The 19,409-nt window shown below is 41.3% G+C and overlaps 1 protein-coding gene across 6 annotated transcripts in view; it reads left to right on the forward strand.

The window, feature by feature from the left end:
• Window positions 1-19,409, forward strand: part of ZBTB20 (zinc finger and BTB domain containing 20) — a 460,828-nt gene that overhangs the window by 435,540 nt on the left and 5,879 nt on the right. For 5 of the 6 annotated variants that reach the window (XM_074897465.1, XM_074897470.1, XM_074897463.1 and 2 more), the window contains one exon: window positions 17,502-19,121. In XM_074897465.1, coding sequence (XP_074753566.1) covers window positions 17,522-19,121 — 1,600 coding nt within the window. In that variant the 5' untranslated portion in view covers window positions 17,502-17,521. Of the gene's footprint in view, window positions 1-17,233; window positions 19,122-19,409 lie in introns of those variants that run through there. The other variant, XM_074897483.1, reaches the window with a different exon arrangement.

Genomic DNA, 19,409 nt, shown 5'->3' on the forward strand with positions numbered 1-19,409 from the left:
AGCAGGGGTTGTGTGGAACTTGGGAGAATGAACTCCTGCTTTTGCTTTCTGGGGTGGCCAAGTTCAGGGGTGAGGAATATTGGCACAGGGCAGTAGGAGGAGGTGGAGCCTGCAGCTCTTCATGCTCTACCTGTTCTGTAGACAAACAGAGACTTTTAGACCCCAAAGTTTTTAATGTCTCCAAATCACCTTCCATTCCTACTAAATTCACAATACCGGTATGAATAAACTGCAATCCCAGGTTAGCTGCTCCTTTCACTCAAGCTGGGTTTTCTGGATAAGAAGTTTAATACTAATTTCAGCATTAATATTGTCCTAGCTCAGGAATTGTTGAAATTTAGTTCCCAAAATACAGCTAGAGTCCTGCAAAAAATCAAGAAATGGTAAGAGACGTCTTGTGGCGTTGACCTCTGTTAGTTGATTCCACATGCTTTGGAACCAGTGGAAAAAACTCCCATTATTTATGATGGGTTCTAGCCTTTATCAGTCTGTATTTGTTTGGGGTGGTATGCATATCATTAGCGTTTGGCGTGCGCATGCAGAATAGCTATGCCAATTTCTCACATGAACTAAAAATGAGGCATGATGAATATTTACTGCATATTTACTACAGCTATATCCCGTGTTATGTGGTATTTTTTTAAAATTGCCTCAGTCTTTATTATTATTAACCAAGAGGTTAGTATTTGTGGGTCTCAACATTTAAAACTAGGCTTCCCTGTCATTACAAACTCCTCCTCACCTCTTGCCTTCCCTGAGTTTTGGACTGATTCTTTCACCCCACCTTAGAAACCCTCCCTTTGTTCTTCGGAGCTACATTACCAAATTTTTTTTCCTCTCAACTTTTGGACCTGTGGTGGTGCTTTACTTCTTAGGGCCGGCGGCATTTCCTGTCCTTCTCTCTGCCTTCTAGACACTACAGCATTGCTTTTCCTCCCTTGCCCAGACCACAGCTGGGCACATTAGATTTCATTTTCAAAGGGCATTCTTCGTTCTGGTGGGGAGTTTTCTAGTGGATTGTAAGTAAATCAAAAATACTTAAAAACTAGGATTAGACAGGAAGTTTGAGAGGAATTTTCCTTTAAAATACCAGAAAAACCCAGAAAAAGTCAGCACGGTAGGGTTTATCAATTCTTGGAAAAATGCACCGATGTACACAGATGGTTCCATGAACCCTCATTCATGTATCTGGAAAAAAGACTTCGATATTATGGGCCACCTATTCAAATCAGTTTGAAATTTTCACTGACCATTTTGCATGCACAGTCACTAGTCCTTGGCAGAAAACAGCACCACATATTTATTATGAGAAATATTCAGAAACCAATCTACTTTAAAGAATCAAGGTGCTTTTGGAATGATTCAGATCAAAATCCTTTTTCCAAGCGTAGGAAATAAAAGCTCTGTGATAGCCATCTGCTCCTCAGCTGTAAAAGGCAGAGGTGAAGAAAGCCTAAGCAATAGTCTGAATGCCAGTCTTCCTGAAATGAGCACTTAGCAAAAAAACCTGGGTAAATTCATATGTGATGCATAACTTAATTTAGGGCTTAATTCCATAGTGCAGTACATTCTACATGCTGTTTCTGGTGCCACTTATTCCCAAGGAAATTGCATTACTTCTGGCCTTTGTAGGACTGGGTCCTAGATTTCTGGATTTGAACGTTATGATATATTTCCAGCACAGATGAATCCTTGAAGCAAAAGCCAGAACCTGGGATGCATTGTGTCCAGCTCCCATCTCTTTTGGTCTTGGGAAATGCTAGCTCACGCAATACAACTGGAGAAACAAGTTAGAGGAAGAGGTGCTTCTTGAGGTAACTGTTTTCATGTAGGACTTGGCAGAAAAAAAGCACCACTTTGAACTAATTTGGAATTAAGTCATAGTGTGAGCTGATAGAGCTCCAAATGAGTTATACCTCTAGCTACTCAGCTGTCACAAACAGATGTAGCTGCTTACCCAGAAGAAAGGTGTTTGTGCAAAAAGCTACAAGGACAAGCATGGAGACACAGGTTCTGGAAAGGTTACAAAGAAGGAAAGCGTACAAGATTGGTGCTATTTAGAGTTTTCCACATACTTTCTTGCTTATGCATAGAGAATGCATGAAGTTGGTAGGGTGCTAGTTCCAAGGCTGAACTGCCTTAGGTAAAGCTTCTAAAGATTTTGTTGAGAGGGAAGGAAGTCATCAGGACTTGGCTGTATTTAAACTGATTTGGTCTGGATAGGCCGCTTACTTCAGGAGCCCTTCAGAAAGCATCTATAACTATATATGTTTTGCAAGTGCCAAGAGATAAGATCATTTTGGCAGAAACTTCCACGAGTTCTCAGAGATACAATCAGACAAAAACTTCATTCAAGCTCTGATGTATGCATCTTAACAGATGTGTCCAAACTCAAAGGAATCCCACGGGAATAGTGCAACTGAATCTCTTTGTCTCTATTGATAGTTAAAAGAGTTATTCTTAGACACTGGATGGTCCATCTGTGATGGAATTTGTTCCAGACAAGGGAAAAGCAACATCTTTGCAAAGAGATTCCATGGGACTGAGAGGCAGGTTGTACAATCATTGGAAAAACCACTGAAGCAATTTTTATCATTTTAGAGAACACAGAATTCTTGCAGAGACCCGAGGTTCTGGTAAGGAATGAAAGTTGAGAAGGAAAGTGAGGCATGGCTGATTTTTGAAAAACCCATGAAACAATCCTTGGCAAGACATTGAGATGGGGGAGGACTTTCTAAAGCTATGTTTTAGCAAGGGACCGGGGGGGGGGTGGGGGGTGGGGGGGTGGGATGTATGCATTAAATAGAATGCACTTTATAAACACTGTCAGTGATGGACCACATCTGAACCTTTTGTCCGTACATGCTCAAGTGATGTGGCTGTCTTGGCCCAATTCCAGCATTTTTTAGCTTTCACAGGATGGGAACTTTGAGGTGGTCTGTTTTCTTTTTCTCCTTCTAAGTTCTGATTTTTGTAGCTTGATGGCCTTCCAGCACAATGGGGAAAGGCAGAGAGGGAACCTCACAAGCTTCCTGAACTCCACAGAGCATTGAGAGTGGATGTGGAAACTCTGGGTTTTCATTTTCCTGAGCAGCTAGAGAAAACCACCATTCCCTTCCTACGAATCAACAAGTTTGATTTGCCTGGGGCAAATGTAGAGGCTAGATGCATCTGAAGGTTGTTTGGCCTCATCTTTAAGTTTTAGGTTTCCTGTGTTTCTCTTCGAGGTTCTGTGGCATGAAGAGGATGGTTGCGTGCCCTTATGGTCTTCCCTTTGCCTCTGGAAATCTGTGGCTGTGATTCCCTAGGAGCTGCTCTGGAGCTTTCAAATGATCTCCACTATAGAGGGGAGGAGGGAGACTCCAATTCTACCAGCTTCCTTGTTTTCAGGGTCAGGCAGTATGTCAATAGTCAATTCATCTGTATTTTTGCTAGTCTACGTATGGTATGTGTTAGCTAATGCTGAATAATTTTAGGTTGTTTTTTGTGACCTAAGAAATTCTGTATGTTTACATATCTATTTTAGATGATATAATAATGATACAGGCCTTTTCTGTAGCAAACTAAACTGGAAGCAGAGACACTGATAGTTCTCAAATTCTGATGTCATGACGCTTACTTATACTTCTGTCTTGCAGAACATTGGAAATTTTGTTTCGCAAATGCTTCTCTTTTTAACAGTCATAAGTGGTTTCTAAGTCCTGTAGGTTTATATTTCTCTTTGTAAGATTATAAAAGAAATATCAGCCAGGAATGACTTGTGTTTTTATAGAAGCAGATATATGTTACTAGAATTGTGTAGAGACAGAACTAAGTACAAGTACAGTTGTAAACTATAGAGCTCTGTTGAAAAAGCCATCGCAATACACTGAAAAATTGGTGGTGTAAAATGTTGGACTACTGATAGGAACTGGTCTCTATATTCCTAATCAGTACCCTAAGTGAGTTTTGTCAGGTTAGTCTCTCGGGCTTTTCTTCTCGTGAGAAATGACTAATAGCATATGGTACTTTAGTTAGGAAGTCACTGAGTATGTTTTCAGAACCAACTGTGGAGCCTAAGTTTCACTGATGCATAAATCACATTTATAACACATAGGATGCTTTTGAAAATTTGTCTAATTATCCTAAATGTTGATTCTCTTATTTGATGACCTTGTAATAGTGGCTTGATGTTGTCAATTCTCATGGTATTCGGTGCTTTTCTTACCGCTCTCCATTTAGAGAACTCCTAGTGCTAACATGCATCATTTCAGCTTTGGTTTACAATAGCCGTGCAAGTTTCTAGCTTTCATGATTTCAGGGGAAAACTTGAAGATATATCCTCAGTGTATCTATTATTTCTAAGTACCATGGAAATGGATAAAAAGTCTTATTGCTCTTTACAATTCTGTAGCTTCCATTCTTAAAATATTGAGGTGACTGAGTTGATAATACTGTGATATTTCTGTTTGTAAGTCATGCTGCAGCCACTGAGACATATTGTAACTGTCCAGTAAGATATCTGCAGCCTGAATTTACCTGTTACTGTCTTCAGAGTCTGCCCCCCATAGATTTTTATTACCATTCTTTAAGTTGTGAGTTATCTAGTAAATGTTTCCCTTGTATATTGGATGAGCATTTCAACTGCTTCTCTCTTGAAGTGAGTGACTGATAAATACTATACAACTATCTATCACTGTTCAATGTATTAAGATGTTCTAGTATTTTTTTGTTGTTTGGGATTTGGGGGGTTTTTTTTGGTTTTGTATGTGGTTTGGGGTTTTTTTTTTTAGTAACAATCCCCAGAGCAGTGCTTTCCTCTTCTCCCCCTTGAGCTAGCTTAGCTTCTTCCATCATCCTCCATTTTGAAAATTAAAGCAATAATATCAATTCCACTGCAGAATTTCTGTAACCTCTTTGATTACCTTTACTGCTTTCATAGATCAGTAGTCTAGCTAACCCACTGAGTCTGCTACTTGCCTACTTAATCTATCAATCCACATAATCTACAGCACTTCTTAGGTACCAGTCATTGCCTTGTAAGCTTTGTCTGTCTGATGTGTTTAAATAATGTTTTATTACAGTATTTGTCTTTATGCCTTTAGTGTTTTTTTCTTTAAATTTCCTCTTCACCCTACCTAATCTTTGTTTTACATCTAGCCTGCTACAGTTTATGCTCAGTTCTATTAGTGTCACTTGGGCATGATTTCCATGTTTGGAAGGATACATTTTCAGCTTTAATGAACTCTTATACCTTGTTATTTAACCATTGAAGCATTTTCTACTTCCTTATTTTTTTTATTGTTGTCCTTGGATATGCATATAGACTCTAATAAAGTATTATTACAGCCACATCCCTGCTGATCTTATGGATTTTAATTCCTTATCTTTCAGACTCTTTCTGACTTAACTTCCTCTTCTTTTATTCTTTTTAATAGTTGTTCCTCCTGAAGGTGCCCATATCGAAACTGCCACTTTATATGATCTGCTTGAAGGATGTCAAACATAGTCATGCCATTTATTGTTATTTCATGCCTTAACCACGCATGCTACTGCTGTCATCTCCTCTGTCCTAACCGGCTGAGAAGACTATACCAAATCTACCATTTCCCTAATATGGTCTGCAGAGAGACACTTCGTGTAGCAGAGTCAAACACAGAAGATTTTCCATTGTTTGACAGGTGACTCTTACTTGAAAGAAACTAAAGCAGATACATCTAACTCTCCTTCTGTCCTGCTGTGTGTTGTTCTAACCCTGCATAACTCAGTGCTTACCTCTCTCTTGGTTAGTCCTTTGAGTGCTACAGGGGGACACCTGCCGTGCTTTGAGAAATATTGACTGGTGCATTAGTTGCCTGCTTTGTGACAACTACACAACTCCAAAGTTACAGGTGTGAAAACAGATTTGGTCACCTTCTGTTCGTTTTCACCACTGCGCGCTGTGTAGCATCGGAGCTTTTTGCTCTCTTCATTAAAGCTTCCATGGCTGCTTTCTTCTCTTTTCTCTTGTTTACCTGTGGTAGAGTAGCCATGCAATCTTTGTGCTGTGATCCCACTCAATAACTTTAGAACAAGGTTGGGCAAGAACGGTATTCAAATGAGAAAAAAAAACAAAACAGTTTTGAAGTGAAGCTTTAACGTGGTAGTGGGAGAGAACCTGAAACATAAAACCAAGGAACCTGAAACATAAAACCAAGCTACTATTTAATAGTGCCTACTGATGTTTATAAAGTGTGCTAGGGGATGTTGTGGAGAAAAACCACTGTATTTCCACCAGAAATGGGGTTGTTTCATCTACTCTATAGGTGAAAGTCAGTTGTAAGTCATCAGAGTGCCACTGAACTCCTTCATTTGCATCAGGGTATTTGCCTTGCAGCCAGGTGCCCAGTGGACCATGGGAACATGTTCTGGCTAGCACTGTGCTTTTGGGTTCCTGAGGACACCAATTATTATTGTTTCTAGAGGGAATGCCGTTGCACCATCTTTTCATTTATGTTTCCTGTGACTGTTTTCATTGTCCGTGGAGTCATTTACAAGACTAAAATAACACGAGATCTAGTCTTACGTATCTACCACTCAGGAACTGAAATACAAAGAGAATTCAAGATCTCTAGTTAATCTGTCAACACAAATAGCTCCTTGAGGAATTAACTGTGCCTATGAAAGAAGGATAAACAAATCCTAGAACCCCTACTCATCCCAGCTTTGTTGTGTTAAACACTGAAAGGATCTCTCCCCGGCTGGGATGCGCAATATATACTCTGTATCAATCTGTGACATGTGGTGAAATGCTTCTTCTTGAAAGCCCACAAGAGAGAAGTAGTATAAATTAAGAGTAATCTCACAACAGCTATTTTTGAGTTCTTAACCAGTGAAAATGTAAGTGTAGCAATATTGTGCATCTATTAAAAATCTTGAAAGGCTCTTTATAACTAGGTGATAGGAGTGATAACGTGTAATTTATTGATGTTAGATAGGGAAAAAACCACAAAGTAGCAATTTTTGTGTGAAAAGGGGGATGATAGAGGAAATAAAAACAGAGCAAGGGACTTCTCCCCACAGCTTCATGCCTGTGTGTGCAGCCATGTCAACTTTAACAAAAATACCTTGTGCTTTGATCCTGTGCAGCATTTCAAAACAGGGCATATTCTCTGTACTCAAAAATAAAACTCCCAGATGCTATCTCTAATGTTTTTGGCTGAGGGTAGAATGCGCCTGAAGGCAGACCTGAGAAATAACTCTCATGCACTGTATTAGTATCACCTGTTGGTGTCTGTGTGCTTGTGTATACATGTAATTCCAGGGCCTTTTCCCTTGGGGGAGGGAAAAAAAAAAGCACTGGAACTGACAATGTACATTTAATGCTACAGATCCATCTGATGATATCAAGCCACCCATGAATGCTGTGTTCTTGTTTATTGCCTTCATTTATTAAAGTGTTCTGCTGTACATTTATCTTCCTATCAAAACTAAGTAGGTGATTTTGGAAATAAGTCTGCTCCCAGGGATTACAGAGGTCTCACTGAGAACAGAAATTTTCCCTGTGGCCTTCAGCGTTGTTGACATGAGCATGTGCTGTTTCACACTGATATTTAAATCTGAATTGTAAGCAGGCCTGAACATTCATCCCATAAACTCAAAATAAAGAAGCCACAGTCCAAACCAGTATGAATATCTGTCTCACAATATTTCTAAGTTGAAATATTCACCAAAGCACCCAGTTATACTAGTTAACAATTACCCTTTCACTAGTAGATAAAAAAGATAAATGGAAAAAATAACCAAATAAAATCTAGCATTTTGATGTGATGGCTTTCCTCTTCTCAGAGGTGAGATACAGCCGCTGGAAGAGAGAAAATAATCCTTTTCCCAGCCCTGAGGATTGGCAGTTCCAATTTTTTGTCTGTTCCTTGTTTCTCCGATCCAGCAGTAGTTCTGTGACCAGAACAAAATCTCCTAGATTGAAAGGCCTTTCTCTCGAAATGTGGAGGGTATAAGCAGTGCTCTTCCCCAGGCAACAGCTCTCCCACAAAAGTCAACCATTTCTGACTGCACCCTTTTCCTAACAGACTGCTACAAACACTCCCTGTAGAGGATTCTAGCTTGAATAGAAACCTTCTAAACAGGTAATTATCTTAAGAGGTTTTAATCTATATTTTCCTTTTAACCAAAACCCACAGGCTTTCAGGCTTACTGTATTTAACCACACTCAAACTGATAAGCTTTTCCTCCTTGTCTTTCTGCCTGGGGGAAAAAACCTAACAATACAGGGCAAACGTGAAAGAGTTCATGGAATAGCAGTTGTCTCTTTTGGAGACATGTTTTAATATATTTGCACCTATTATCCTTCTAATTCAGTTCTCCTTCAGACTCAGCTCCCACCTCCAACCCCAGACCCTTCTCCCTAAACAGTGCTTTTGAGAGAGGATATAAGTTTATATAGTCCACCACAGCAAGATAATCAAAATAATTTCCTGTTCAAATTTCCTTACCAGTATTCAGTCTGAAATACACTGTTAGGATTTAAGCAAAAGCCCTTAAAAGCAGGTGAAGGTATTCTTAATGACCAGTAAATTTTTAATCAGGACAATAGAAGAGCAAAACACATCACTTTGCCTACATTTTCAAAAGAGTTGGTTTGGTTTGGTTTTTTTTTTTTTTTCAGGAAGCTTCCCCCTATTCTTTGGTTGAGTGGAGAGTGTTCACACCGTAACTTCACCCATGTTGCTGGCTCATCTCTTCCCTGTTGGGTGGCTGTCCTGCTGCAGGTGTGCTAGTGCAGTGTCCCCCCTGAGTAACAGCACCTGGCACTGTGAAGGAAAACCAGCCATAGATGCCCCTAGATTTTGAAAGAACCAAACTTATAGCCAGTTAAAACAGTTGGGCCGGGCTGGGGCTTGGCAGGGTCGTGCATGAGCTCTCTGGGAATAAGAGAACGCGGTTGAAACAAGTCTTCATGTAGAACATGAAAATGTTCCCCACTGAAAAAGGGATGAGCAGAGTTTCGTCTCTCTTCCTAGGAAATGGTGCCATCATGTGGCCACGTTGTTTTCTCTGCTTCCAATTACAAGAGAGCGGTTGTACGAACAGTTTTCTCCTTTCACGTTTTAAAAAAGAACATTAAAATGCTATTTGGTGATCCTATCTTTTGGTAATGTAAATAGGCTACAGCTGTCTGGGGTACAGGAATTAACACCCTTGTAAAGATATGGCCCCGCCTGTTGAAATCGCCATTAATGCAGCTGTGAAACAGCTTCTGTGGTTCTGTTAATGTAGTATATGTTGCTTGGAGGTGTTATAGATACCTACAGAAGAAGCATCCCCCATCTGTAGTCCGTGTCTATGCTAGGGGGATGTGATGGCATGGCTGTAGCACAGAGGGTCTGCAGACAAGGGCTGAGCAAGGAACTGAAAGAAGCAGAGTGTGTGTATTTATGGAGGTGTTTACAGTGGAGATATATTGGACTGGACCCCAAATACGTGCCTGAGAATAAAAATGGCTTTTGAGGATACCTTCTTCACTCTAAAGTATCTTTGGAGTTCCTAAAATAGCAAGAATGCAAACTGGAGTGAAAGTGGGAAAAGTAAATACCCTAGCTAAAAATGGAGTATTTCTTTAACTTAAAAATAGCTGCATGTGCTGTAATGGTTTGAAGCCCTTGATCACGAGACTGCTGTGAATCGAAGCTAGTTTTTACCTGGTGTTACGCAGCTGTAAGTAGGATGCTCACCATAAAGAGGTATGAAGGAATCAAGACACTAGAGTAGTAGTATGAGAGGAAAGCTTCATTTTTGTTAGCCTGGTGGAACAAAATTTGAAGAGACCTATGGAATTAATTCTTGGTCTCTCTGTAGTGTCCTTCACCCGAGGAATGCAAAACAATTTATTAAGATTACTTAAGGCAGGCAGTCCTTCTGCAGAATTGGATGTGTGATTCTGTCCTTGTTCTACGTGTTAAGCAAACTGAGGCACAGGCATTGCCACCTGCGGATTGTGGAGCAAACTGGGTTAGTGCTGGTGGATTCCTCCCGCAGTCTTTCAGGCAAAGCATGGGAAGGTGATTCACTGCCTCCTGCCCAAGTGCGTATGCTGAAATAGAGGCTTTTATGCTTGACATTGGTGATTTACGCCCACTGGATATAGAAGCGATCTTATGTACAGAACACCTATGGTTTAGTCTTCAGTTTGATGTAAAAAAGGTTATCTCATCATTAGGTAAATGCTAAAAGGGACAGGGCAATTAACTGAATAGATCATCCATAGGAAATTTGCTGAACATTCTCTAGGCTGCAGAAAAAGCCTGCCTCCTGAACAAATTTTAAGCACTCTTTCTTATTAGCCATCTAATGGATGTGTTTGCTTCTTGGAGAATAAGGTTGTGTTTGTGTGTGCGTGCATTTCTGTCTTTCAAATAAATGTAGTTATTAGACTATGAAATTTAGATAAGTTTGACAGCTTTCAGAACGCAGTGATTCTTTCTTCCATAGAGTATATTACTGACACGTTAATAGATGTTGTGCTGGTAAAAATACAGAACTTCCTGTTAAATGTAGACTGCTACATATTTTGATTCTAACAACAATCTGGTAGGGTTAGGGCAATTCGTGTAGTGTCATCTGGTGTTTGTTTTGGATAGATATTATAGAAGGAGATACTGATTTTCAAGATGTTCAAGCAGATGATTGGGTGAAAACTCCAGCAAACCTTTAAAGCAACAGAAAGCAAGGGCTGCTCCTGGTCAGATCTCCTGCTGAGGATACAAATGTTCTTCTGTGTTCCTGAAACTCCGTACAAGCTTTTCCTCTTGCAGGCCCCTGCTCAGAATGAGACCAAATATTTGGGAGAATCAGTCTGAGCAGGACTGGCTAAATTAGCCTCTTTAGCATCACTGAGATATACTGAGCAGTCAGCCACTACCAGGTTTTCAGGATTTGAATTCAAGTCACTTGCTTGAGTGGAAAAAATGTTGCTCTACTAAATTTGGTCCCAGAGAGTTGGAACCTGATGCAGGACTAATTTTGTGTATGGAAACACTGGATATGAATTTTTGCTCTGTTAATCCAGTTTTATTTAGAGTAACTAACTTGAGAACAACAGAAAATAAAACTTGATCACTGGGGATAAATCAGGTCATTGGAGCTGAAGAAAGCGCCCATGGTTATGGTGCTAAGTTTGGAACAGGAGACACTAATGTATGGAAATGAGAAAACTTCCTGTGGAAATTGTGTGGCTATAGTAGCTTTCATATGTTGTGATAGAAATGTTGTGTTTCCACTGAACTGTCATGTTTATGCAAGACTTGAGATTTTCATTCCAAATTAAGGTTTCTTTACTGAGACAGGCCTTTCTTAAGGAAAATCTGTAGAGTTTTGTTTTGATAACAGGCCTCGCTTTGCTTGGTTTTATTTATTCTGTAAGATGTTTAAAGAGTATCATATATGAAGTGTCTCAGACAACTGTTTCATTCACCTCACTCAGCTAGAGTACTTTATCCACTTTAGGAAGCTGCATTTTAAGTGAAAGAAGAACAAACTAGTTAGAAGACAGAAGGTGAGAATGAGGAGAGTACATAACCAGTGAGGGTGATGGGAGACCTGAGTTTGTATTTTTTACAAAAGATAGGTCTAAAGAAGAAAAATGAGGCACTTTCCAATATATGAGAGTGCTATAAAGAGGAAAGTGGTCAATAGTTCTCTGTGTCTGCAGGAGGAAAGGAAGAGTAATTGGTTTCAATGTTGAATACTAGGAAAACTTTCTTGCTGTATAGTATACAGTCTGTCTGGGGAGGAAGGGGAAATCCCCCACGTTGTTTTTTGCAAACATGTTAGACAAATTTCTAAAGAGATAATGTAGGTAAATTGTTCCCACCACAAGGAAAAGGAGTAGACTAGATGCCTGAAGAACCTATTGCATCCCTTTGATACAGCCAGGAGGCAGGCTGTGGCTGTTCAGTGCTTGGTATGGAGACCAGGGATTAGAGAGTTCCCAAACTACACCTGGTAGAAGAAGAGAGTAAGGAGGAGATGATAATGCTTGTCTCCAGCAGCAGCAGGTTGCTTAGGTTTGTGGTGCTCCCAGGAACTAGTGGCTGGAATAGAGATGCACAGAGAAACAGCTCCAGAAGCAGGAAGAAAGCCTACCGATCCTAACTTCCACGTCTTTGTCTTAGCCCGGGGTGTTCTCCAACCAAGGGAGGCACTTGTCATTTTGATGATAAGAATATAATGAAAACACATTCTATATGAGATATAATGCCTCCCACTTTTTCTACTGTCTCTCAAAGTGTGTATTCTTCTCAATGCAAGGCCTAAGAAGCTTGTCAGGAAGACAAACTAGGCAACAATATCAAGCTAGTTCTAGTTAATCCTGTCTCAGTATCAGTGGGGTGGGCTGCCAGACAATTTTCTAAATGCTACTGCAGGAAATAGAGGCAAAAACTCAATCTATATCTGTCTCATCAAGCCTACCAATTCTAAAGGATTTAAGACAATTATTGTCTTTACCCCATAAGTATGAAAGCAAGACAGAGCCTTTGGCGTTCACTCCCATGAAAGCCCACACAGTAAGTTTCCAAAAAGAGCTTGGATTCCAGCATCCGAGGCAGTTTTGCTTCAGGTGAAGGCTATGCACTGAGCTACTGCTAAGTTATAGTAGCTGTGGTGGTTTCATCATCGCTGTGTTTCTAGAAATGGTAAGTCATTACTGTGCAGTGACCTTCGAGATACTGTGATTTTAAAGGACACTAGAGAAAATCAAATTCTGCGATATCTTTCAGTTATGAGCATTAGAGCTGTAAGCATTGGCTTTGCAGAAAGGGACATCTAGTGGCTAAACAAAAAAACCCCTTACTAAATACATTTGTAAATTTACAACGTAGCCATTTGCATGTGGCCTGCAACCTTTGGTAATCCATCACCTTTGTAGCTCTACTACATCATGTGTGTGCTTGGATCATTTTTTTTTATGTTTTTGGCAAACAAAAAAATCACCTTTACAAGCCATACCTTTCTAGCTTTATGTAGATGTAAGTATGGTAGCTTTGGGAAATAGAAAACTGTCTTCAAGCCATGCTTGATGTACCTCACTGCTGTACTTCCACATTTTCTATAGCATCTTCCAGGAGTCCACTGCCTGCTGTTTCCTTCTGCCATTGCTTTCCCCTTTGGTACTGTACTTGGAGAGGTTGTCATTGTTATTGTCATGATAAAATCTACTTTCTTTTGAATGCCCATAGCATGAAAGTCAGCGGGAGGGGTGGATGAGATTCAGGGAAACACTGATCTAAGCACTCAGTCATGTAGTACACAACAAAAGTTTTTTCCTTTCCCATCCACGTTGTGCTCCTTCTTACTAGTTGAGGATGAATTCCATGCATGTTTCTGTGAATAGCCTGACAGTTTAATCGGTACATTTGCATATGGGCAATCGGAGCTTTTTTCAAAGTTGCACAGTAATATATTTCACCTTTATGCCATGCCAGCTTCAAATTGCATCCCAGGAGGATTGCAAATGTGCATAATCTGTGCAGTTGTCTGGGATTTTTTTATTTTCTTTTTTTTTTCTGCTTTTTTCTTATTTTTTTTCTTTTTCTCTCTCTTTTTTTTTTTTTTTTTTTAACTGGCAAATGCCTATTCATTGCCCATCTGGGTAAGAATGGCCTTTGCATTTTCACACCCATTCTTTCCTATATGGTTTCTGAATACCCCTCCAATCAGAACTTGCTTCACAGAAAGGCGACAAAACCATTTTACAGGAGTTTCTTAGAATAAGTCCATTGGGATCTCTACATCATGTTTACCGGACAAAAAAGGGAGGGGGGGGCACTTAACAAAGACCGCTTGAATTTCACAGAAAGGTTCCCACTGTCTCGGGTTTAAAAAAGTGGCAGGCCTGAGAAGAGCCTGAGACAGAAGTCTTTTTCCCGAGCCAGGCATTCTGTGCAGTGACGCGTAGGTGAGTGTGCATATGTGTAGCTGGGTCTCGTGAAGAGCTGACACACTTTCTGGCTTGTCCAAGGCTCCTCTAGTAGCCTTTGTCAGAATATGGCATTTACTTCAGAATCAAACCTGCTTTGGCAAGTCCACCTTTTACCAGGAGCATCGCCTTTGGACTTTCAGCTTAGAACAGTATACTGTAGGGGACAACCATAAAACTTGGATCTGGATACAGTTTCCTGCAGGGAGGGGGAAGAGCTGCGTGGGACAGAGGGTTTTGCTACAAACCAATCTCTGGAACTTGTTAAAGCTGCTCTTTTATACTGCTGTGGTTTATGCAGTAGCATCTCTGACACTACTGCCAAGTATTTGGTTGCATTTACTTCGGATAGGTATGGGTTTTGGTGTTGAATGTCAAGGAAGGTGGCCTCAAAGAAAGATCCTCAAAATCTGTATTAACTTTTTTTATCATTTGTTATGTGTTTCTTCTACCCACCCCTATTGTTTTATCCTTAAGAAGTGAATTTCAGTTGTTTCTCAGTTGAAAAAGTGATAGATGTTCCAATTTCATTTGAAGAAGTAAAGAAATGAGGAGAGGATTTTTTTTAAGGGAAAACTCTGTTATACCGATAGTAGTAGTCCATGCCTTTTATGAAGTGACTCAATTGACTTTCAGACCAGTTCCTACACCTCAAGGTGCATCCTGGATCAGTTCCTATAGGAGAGCTATTCACATCACTCTCATAAATGCATACAAACCTCTTTTCTTTAGCTTTGATTAACCCCAGCTGGCTGTTTTCATCAAGTTAGCTAATGACCAAATAACATTGTCGCTACTCAACCCTTTCTTCCCATAGCCAGGACCTGAGAAAGGTTGCCGAAACTTACAGGTGAACTTTGCCCTTCCTCCTTTCTGTACATGATTTATGGATAAGTGGCCAAATTCACTTTCCCAAGAAGTCATCCAGTCTCAGCTTTCTGAAAGGAGTTGTCCTGAGGATGTATTTTTCAGAGTTCCACTCACAAAATTCATTTTATATGCCAAGGTGCATAGGAACAAAGTAGATTTCTATGCACCTGCTCAAGTCAAGACACCTGTCCATAGCATCTCTGGTACATGTGGAATATTCCACCTTGTGCATGTGCAAGCCAGGATTTTTGGTTTATTGTGTAAAGATTGCTGCATATTTCTTATTATTATCAAATACTACATTTGACAAAGCAGAACATAAACTAGAGGTCATTCCCTTTTCCAGAAGCACATCTTAGAGACATGTTTGCATAAAGAGGGAGCCCTAGGGTCAAACCAAGTGATGAATGATACTTATTGATGGAAAGATTTCTAGCATACTGATAGGCAACCACTCAGAGGGAGATGCGGATAAATATGCAACCACTTGCCATGGCCTACAGCAGTCTTGAAAAGAGGTGTCATCTATTTATCATTAATTTTCCACCCTTCTATCTCCCCACAAATACAAAGCTTTTACCAAGCTGTCTTCCTTTCAGATCAAGGATTCTGTCTTTATGTAAATACATTTTGAATCATCATGTGATCTGACATGTTGGGAGGGGAAGTGGAACTGCCCTGGAGGCCTCTGGAGAACTCTATCTGGAAGGAGGGAATACATCTCCTCTGTACATTATTTTGCGTAATAATAGTTGCAGTGCCCTTGAAGGAAAGTCTCCCAGTCTCTGAGATGTTTTTCCAGTCCTATGATCAGTCTCATCAGAGGAGGAAACTCAGGTTTCCCAGCAGAGCCTATGAACAAGACAGATCACAACCTCCGTGATACTGTTAGTGGTTTCCTCCTTGTTTCTGCTATGTGAGCATCCCAGTCTCACGTGGAAATTCTTACCCTTCTGATACTGGCTGGTTTACATCTGTTAACATCAGACTTCTTGGCTAGACAGCTTGGCCCCATCAGGATTTCCAGTTCCCGAAGTTTGTGCTTCCCTTTTATCATTCGGCTACTTCAGAGAATTAAAATAACCACCTGTGTCCAACAGTAGTTTCTCTTTGAACTGCCAGGAGTGGATAAATGTGAAGGAGAAGGCAGAGCAGGGAGGACGACACATTTTTCTGCAAATTGCAGTGAGTAGTATTCTACTGCCTGTGTCTGAGATGTAAAGCACCACTTAGGCTGGAGCAGAGGGACATTGTTGGGCTAAAAGGCATGTGTATTTATCTGCTTCCAGTGCCATTTATTTGCTCTGTATATTTCTTTAAAACAGACAGTGACAAAAAGCTAGTTTAATTTTCTCACACTTCTCTACCAAATTTCATTTTTGGATTCTCGCACATCAACAAGTAATTGTGGCAAGAGGTGTTGTAGCTTTTGGTAGGAATATTCAAGACAAAATGCCTGTAATACTAGTGGTGATTTTGCATTACTTTGTGTACTTTTCTGGGAACCAAGGTGATGCACATGCTACAAATGCTAAGAGAAAGAAATAATAATGTTTTATTTGTTTACCACTCAAAGGGCAGTTGGTTCTTCATAGTTAAAAGGTGAAACCATAGTTTCTACCCATCAAAATCTAAATAGACAAAAAATGATAAAAAACAAAAAAGTGAAAAAGCATTAAAACAGAAGCAAGCAAGATGGAGATAGGGAAAAGTGGATTGAGAGGTTAAGAAGTTACTTTTTGGTCACTTGTAAAAGTTAATTTTGAAAGATATGTTGGGTCTGTATCCAAATTGGTTAACCAGGTGCTTTTCTAAACTGTTTTCTATTTAGATTATTCAGCCAAACTCAGACAAAGTCTTCCTTAGAGTAAAGTCTGTAATTTTCCAGTTTCTGTCAAGTAAATAACAGCAGGAGAACATTTGTTTTTATATGATGGCATTCTGGTGCCAGTCAGAACTTGGGATATGCTAAAAATGAAGGGGACAGCTCATGTTAACTTTGTGCTTTGGATTCTTACAGAGGACTGTTTGTCACTATTGCGTAGCAAATGTTCTAAACCACAACCCCAGACAAAACTGTGCGTGGGATTTCAGAACATTTACAGCCTAAATCTTGAACCAGATTTCGATTTTACAAAGTGACTGCCAGTTTTTTTGATACAAGTAACTGCACTGTAAAACACAGGATCCAAAATCCTTAAAATACCAATCTAGATAGAAATCACATTTTCATATGGACTCTTTACGTTAACAACTTGGTGTAAGGGGTCATTAAAGTAAGAATCTGATCTTTTCTGGCATGGCTCCACATCTGAACAGCCCAAAAATCCATGTGCTCAGTGTTTACAGTTGACTGGCTCTAGGCTTTTTAAAGCCAGATAAACTGATAGGAAGTCCAGGGCCCAGGAATGTGGTTGGAATTTAGGCACAGCTACACCTGGTTTTGTCTGCTTTTGCCCCAAAATTCAGGAGTTGAGCTTCTGCAAATGAGTAGCCAAGTTTACTTCTAGCCTCAAAGAGATTATGTCTTCTTTTTGGTGACTTTGTAAGTGATTTTTACAGTATAATCTATTTTGTTGACCAGTCACCTTGACCAGTGCCCTGACTCCGGCTCTGCAGAAGAGAAGACTCAATCTGTTCTCTTTTTTTTTTTTTTTTGTCACCTGCTTTGCTACAGGTAACATCAGTTGCAAGGGGATGACAGAGCGCATTCATAGCATCAACCTTCACAACTTCAGCAATTCTGTGCTCGAGACCCTCAACGAGCAGCGCAACCGTGGCCACTTCTGTGACGTGACGGTCCGCATCCACGGGAGCATGCTACGCGCCCACCGCTGTGTGCTGGCGGCTGGCAGCCCCTTCTTCCAGGACAAACTGCTGCTGGGCTACAGCGACATCGAGATCCCCTCGGTGGTGTCAGTCCAGTCTGTGCAAAAGCTCATTGACTTCATGTACAGCGGGGTGCTGCGGGTCTCACAGTCAGAGGCCCTCCAGATCCTCACAGCTGCCAGCATCCTGCAGATCAAGACTGTGATTGATGAGTGCACAAGGATTGTCTCACAAAATGTGGGAGAGGTCTACCCAGTGATTCAGGATTCTGGCCAGGAGACACCCAGGGGAACACCCGAATCAGGCACCTCGGGGCAGAGCACCGACACAGAGTCTGGCTACCTGCAGAGCCATTCACAGCACAGTGTGGACAGAATCTATTCGGCCCTCTATGCCTGTTCCATGCAAAATGGCAGTGGGGAGCGCTCCTTTTACAGCGGAGCTGTGGTCAGCCACCATGAAACAGCCCTGGGGCTCCCCAGGGACCATCACATGGAAGACCCCAGCTGGATTACCCGGATCCACGAACGGTCGCAGCAGATGGAGCGGTACCTCTCCACCACTCCAGAGACCACACACTGCCGCAAGCAACCACGTCCTGTCCGAATTCAAACCCTGATGGGCAATATCCATATTAAGCAGGAGATGGAGGATGATTATGACTACTATGGCCAACAGAGAGTGCAGATCCTTGAGCGCAATGAGTCTGAGGAATGCACTGAGGACACTGACCAAGCAGAAGGCACTGAGAGTGAGCCCAAAGGGGAGAGTTTTGACTCTGGAGTCAGTTCCTCCATTGGCACTGAGCCCGATTCCATGGAGCAGCAGTTTATGGCTGGGCTGGGCCGGGATGGGCAGCAAGAACCTTCTCAAGCAGATCAAAATGACGTCCCTGCTGATGGCACTCAACCGCAGCAGCAGCAGCAGCAGCAGCAGCAGCATGTAGATGCCAACTCTTCCTCGCCAGAGAGAAGCAATGATGTTGAAATGGACAGCAAAGTGCTCACAGTCAATAACAGCACCGAAAAGGGGGCTTTGCAGCCTTCTGTCAACACAACTGTTGCCCAGCCATTGCCAACCACACAGATCTACTTACGCCAGACAGAAACCCTCACCAGCAACTTGAGGATGCCACTGACTCTGACCAGCAACACTCAGGTCATTGGCACAGCTGGCAACACCTACCTGCCTGCCCTTTTCACCACACAGTCTGCTGGCAGTGGTCCTAAGCCTTTTCTCTTCAGCCTGCCCCAGCCTTTAGCTGGCCAACAGACACAGTTTGTGACAGTGTCCCAGCCTGGCCTGTCAACCTTTACTGCCCAGCTGCCAGCCCCACAGCCCTTGGCCCCATCTGCGGGCCACAGCACAGCAGGTGGGCAAGGCGAAAAAAAGCCTTATGAGTGCACTCTCTGTAACAAGACTTTCACCGCCAAACAGAACTACGTCAAGCACATGTTTGTACACACAGGTAAGTCTACGTCCCTTTGGCTTATGCATGAAGCCAGAAAAAGTCCTTGACAAACATGGACTTAGATTCAGTTTCCCAACCTGCCAGGCCCCAGAACAAAACAGGAGGGAGAGGTCATCCAGGGAGCTGCTATGAGTGAACACTTTCCGAGCTTACTGCATTGAAGTTGGGCCCTTGCAGAAATGTATAGGTCCCTTACAGGGGCCTAACTGTGCATGGTGCAGAAACAAGCCTATTTTATTTGGAGTAAAATGTATCCTGTACCCATCCAAGGAAATGGTAACCAAT

The sequence above is a fragment of the Athene noctua genome, chromosome 1 (assembly GCF_965140245.1).
Source record: "Athene noctua chromosome 1, bAthNoc1.hap1.1, whole genome shotgun sequence".
Classification (NCBI taxonomy): Eukaryota; Metazoa; Chordata; class Aves; order Strigiformes; family Strigidae; genus Athene; species Athene noctua.